The 4,820-nt window shown below is 45.7% G+C and overlaps 1 protein-coding gene across 2 annotated transcripts in view; it reads left to right on the top strand.

Annotated features, from left to right (window-relative positions):
- IFI30 (IFI30 lysosomal thiol reductase) overlaps positions 1 to 1,587 on the top strand; it is a 9,416-nt gene extending 7,829 nt beyond the window's left edge. Inside the window, exons 6-7 of one of the 2 annotated variants that reach the window (XM_081895874.1) lie at positions 437 to 505; positions 1,444 to 1,587. In XM_081895874.1, coding sequence (XP_081752000.1) covers positions 437 to 505; positions 1,444 to 1,521 — 147 coding nt within the window. In that variant the 3' untranslated portion in view covers positions 1,522 to 1,587. Of the gene's footprint in view, positions 1 to 436; positions 510 to 1,443 lie in introns of both variants that reach the window. The other variant, XM_081895873.1, reaches the window with a different exon arrangement.
- Positions 1,588 to 4,820: the final 3,233 nt, after the last annotated feature.

Genomic DNA, 4,820 nt, shown 5'->3' with positions numbered 1-4,820 from the left:
GCGTTCAGACCCGGGAGAGACCCGAGTGCGAATCGCCGCTCACTCAAAGGTCGCTGTGGCCAGTCTCTCTCTCTCCCTCGCCTACTTTGCAAGGTTGTTGTGACGATAAAAAAGGGGGAATTGGGGAGAAAAGTGAGGAAAGGTTGGGGTGTGAATTGTGGGCTCCTTGCGGCGATAAAAGCAGAAGAGGGGAGAATTCGCACCCGCCGCTTCGAGTTGCGATTCCTGCGTCGCCCGGGGTTGGACTAGAGGACCTCTGGGGTGCCATCTCTAGGTCTGAAAATGCAACAATTAAAGAAACTGGGTGGATTTCCAAGGGGTGCGTTCCTATTTCAGCAGAGCGCCCCGAGTTTTCTGCCGCAGGGGAGGGATTGTGGGCGACCCTCCCCATCGCCTGCCCCACTGATTCCCTTCTTATTCCGCCCCCCAACCCCAGAACCACACGGAAGAACTCCAGGGTGAAGCGCAATCCAACCTCCTCGGGGTCGTCTGTAAGCTGTATAAGGCAAGTGCTTGTCTAATAATAATAATAATATTTATACCCCACCCATTTCCCCCTTTCTCTTTCCCCTCCTAGCTGGGGGTCGTGGCCCTCCCACTATGAATTTGGGACGGTGTGGGGAGAGCCAAGGGTCCCCTTTGGGGGGTGGGTCATTTCACCCTGCCTCTTTCGTTTTTGCTTTAATTCCCCCCCCCTTTAATTTTAAAACTAAATTCCACATACAGTTTGGGGTTTTTTTTTGCTTTCATCTCCCTCCTTTAATTTTAAAATCAAATTTCCAGAAGTTCCACATACAATTTTTTTTGGCTTTAATTTTAAAATGAAATTTCCAGAAATTACTAAATTCCTTTTTAGGCCTTAATTCCTCCCCTTTAATTTTAAAATCAAATTTCCAGAAGTTCCACGTACAATTTTTCTTGCTTTAATTAAATATCCATAAATCCCACATACAATTTTTTTTGGCTTTAATTTCCCTCCTTTAATTTTAAGATTAAATTTCCAGAAATTACACATATATTATTATTATTTGCTTTAATATCCCCGCTTTAATTTCAAAATAAAATTTCTGGAAATTCCATGTGCAAATCCAATGCACTTTTTTAATATATAAAATAAATTCTTTTTCATTCTTGATTATTCTCATTCCTTTTTCTCTGATGTTTCCCTTATATCCGCCCTCCCTTTTGCTGAATCCTGCTCTCCCCTCTTTTAATATATATGACCAAGGGTGCCCTATAGGGACCCTATGGGGTTTGCCAGAGAGAGAGATGGGGGAGAGAAAGGGGGAAATGGTGGGGCAGAAAGGAAACTGTGTCCTAGGGCCATGGGTTCGAATCCTACTTGGGGCAAAGGATGCCTCCATTTGCAGGGGGCTGGACTGGATGCCCCCCGGGTGTCCCTCTGTGATTTTATTATTTATCTCCCCCCTTCTGTCCCTGCAGGGAGACCTGCCTCCCGCCTGCCAGCACAAAGGCAGCTCCTTGCCTACTTCCTCGCAAGATGCCTGTCTGAAGATCTAGCTCCTCTTTCCCCAACACGCCTGTCTCTAGGGCTGCGGCTGGGGCTGCCCCCAAAAAAGCCCACCCCCCCAAAATGCACACGCAGCCGCGGTGCCCATCCCGCCTCGGGTGGGTCAAAGGAAGCGACTTCCCTGCTACTGTTGTTATTCCCCTGCGGAACTCCCTGCCACAAGGTCTGGAACCAAGGAGCAGCCAGGGAGGAAGGAAATAAAAGGAGCACCGCTAGACGTTTTGGGAGTCCGGAACGAGAATCGGGACCGCTTCTCCCTCCTTCCGAACCTGATGGGCGAGATGGGAGAGAGGGAGGCGAGTTCTGATCCTGCCATCCTGGAGGAAGAAACGAACACCCTTCCTTTTTGCGAATTGCAAAAGCACTGCCAGGTTGTTATTTTACCTTCTCTCTCCCCAAATTGGAAATTGTGCCTTTTAAAAAAAAACATCAATACTCCAAACTGATTGGTTTCTTTTCTGGCCGAAATGCTTCCCTTGTCGGGTTTTTTTGTGGGTGGGGGTCAAATCCGTACCAAGATTGCAGATGCCCCCCCCGGGTTTTGGTTATTTAATTATTTCGCAAATTTAACACACGGTTGGGTTGCTTGAACAAGCTCAAAAGACAGATAAAGCAATAAAAGGATTGAGGGGAAAAATCGACGTGGCAACAATAATAATAGTAAATAATGATTTTATAAAATGAGTCATCTTTATTGGCATAGAGAGAATGCAAAGATATATGGGTCAAATCTCAAAAGGGGCATCCATTCATAAAAGGAAATACTTTGAGATAGAACAATACAGACCTAGTTAAGAAGTGCGTCTCAAATCTTAGAAAACAATATTATTATTTGTAAGAACACCCCCCCCCATGGAAAAGGCTGGCCCAAACTCCTCTAGGCAGCTCCCAACAAAATGATAAAAATGCAATAAATTATCAGCTACTAAAAACTTCCCCGTACAGGGCTGCCCGGTAATTAAAAACTTTTGAAAAGTTGACATAACGGAAGGCTGAAAAATGGGACTATTTTCAGGGGAGAAACGTTGGAGGGGATGGAATGGGACGTCCCTCTTTTCAGGGGAGAAACGTTGGAGAACTTCCGGGTCGGCGGAACTTCCGGGTCGGCGCCATCGCCGAATGGCGGGCTCCCTCCGAGCTCCGGAGGGAGCCTGCTCGGCAGGGGCTGGGTCCTACCGCACCGGCGATGCGGGGACCCTTAAAAACCACGGCCACGGAGGCCGTGGACATGGAGACTCGGCTGGCACCGTCAGCGCCCTCTCGATTCGTGAAGGAGCCTTTTTAAAGGCTACGGATCGGGTGCCAGGGAGGAGCGTGGTGCTTTGAGTCCTCTGCTATCCCTGCCGAGCGCAGCCGCATGCCATCCGGCGGAGAGCGCTGACTTCTTCTATTGAAAATTTGGACCCAAAAGAAGAACCCGTGAGTAATTGGAATATGGACTAAAAAGAGGGATAAATTTTTAGAATTTGGAGCGAACGGGGGAGGTGGAAAAAAGGAAGTCAGCCCCCCCCAAATTGTAGAAGAGCCAAAACAAAGGACTGGATAACTAAGATCGAGAGGAACCTTATCTTGCCGAACTAGCAACTTCGCGAGGGAAATTTATAAGATTGAGCTGGAGGAGAAAAGTGGAATTCGTATTAAAAAGCAACCCCCCCGGAATCCCTGGAGCGATTCGTGAAAATGCCTGGAGAAGAATAACGGAGGTTTTGACAGCTGTCAAAGAGCTGTCAAAACGGAAGAATGAAATTGAGACTTTGTTATGAGGACTTTGCCGGTTACATTTGTTATAAATTGGAGATAAATTGTTTTAAATAAGGATTTATAAGTTATTTGGACTGGCGGATGTGATCTGGAAGGGAACTTTGTTATTGTAATCCACCTAGAGGAGCTGAGGGACATTGCATGTGTTTTCGACGGGAAACTTGAACAGTTGGATAGAACTTTTAATCTCCTGGGAAACTGCAGAAATGGAACATTATTTTGTCTACAGAGGCCTACACTTTACTGGAAACAATGGATTAATCTGTTGAAAAATGAAAGGAACATGATGTAATGTTTTGCTCCTGAATAACAAGCCTCTGTAGAGACACTAGAAGCCTTTGGAAAAAGAACATTTCTGTGAGGGAACAGGGAAGTAAAAAGGAGGAGAGTGATTGACAAGAACAAGGAAACAACAAGAACTGGACAGAACTGGAGTGGGAACATTTGGGATATCCAGATTTGACAAGCTTATGGATAAAATTGGAGTTTATACTCCTGGATATAAAAATCTGGATAGAAGAAATGGGCCCCCTATGATAGACTCCTTCTATGATTGGACATCTGTAATTTAAAAAAAAAAAAGACCGGTAAAGAACCAGAGGGATGTGGGCTTAGTGAAATGTGGGTTCATCAGGAAGACATTAGAAGTGGAGGGATAGGAGGAACGCAACAGGGAAAGAGGGGAGGGAAATTTGGAATCCAAAGGTTGTAAAATTATTGTTTGTTTTTATTTTATTTTCATCTGTACTATATTGGAAAGGGGGGAACTCGTGGAAGGGAATAGGTCGACCTTAGGGGATGGAAATTTGGATAAATTGAGTTATTGATGATGAGTGTATTTTGGGAATAAGAATTTGTTGAATATTATTGCTTTTTTTGGAAGATTTGGAACACAAGAGGGGGTGGGGAGGGGAAGTCCTGGATATTGGAAAAAGTTTATGAATTGGATTTTATTTGTTTTAATTTGGAAAACCTTAATAAAAATTATTTAAAAAAAAAAAGAAACGTTGGAGGGGATGGAATGGGACGTCCCTCTTTTCAGGGGAGAAACGTTGGAGGGGATGGAATAGGACGTCCCTATTTTCAGAGGAGAAACGTTGGAGGGGATGGAATGGGACGTCCCTCTTTTCAGGGGAGAAACGTTGGAGGGGATGGAATGGGACGTCCCTCTTTTCAGGGGAGAAACGTTGGAGGGGATGGAATAGGACGTCTCTATTTTCAGAGGAGAAACGTTGGAGGGGATGGAATGGGACGTCCCTCTTTTCAGGGGAGAAACGTTGGAGGGGATGGAATAGGACGTCTCTATTTCCAGGGGAGAAACGTTGGAGGGGATGGAATAGGAAGTCCCTCTTTTCAGGGGAGAAACGTTGGAGGGGATGGAATGGGACGTCCCTCTTTTCAGGGGAGAAACGTTGGAGGGGATGGAATAGGACGTCCCTCTTTTCAGGGGAGAAACGTTGGAGGGGATGGAATAGGACGTCCCTATTTTCAGGGGAGAAACATTGGAAGGGATGGAATAGGACGTCCC

This window comes from Podarcis melisellensis, assembly GCF_964234715.1.
Source record: "Podarcis melisellensis genome assembly, chromosome: 18".
Classification (NCBI taxonomy): Eukaryota; Metazoa; Chordata; class Lepidosauria; order Squamata; family Lacertidae; genus Podarcis; species Podarcis melisellensis.
Note: the sequence above shows the minus strand (reverse complement) of the source record. Positions and strands in the feature narration are given on the sequence as shown.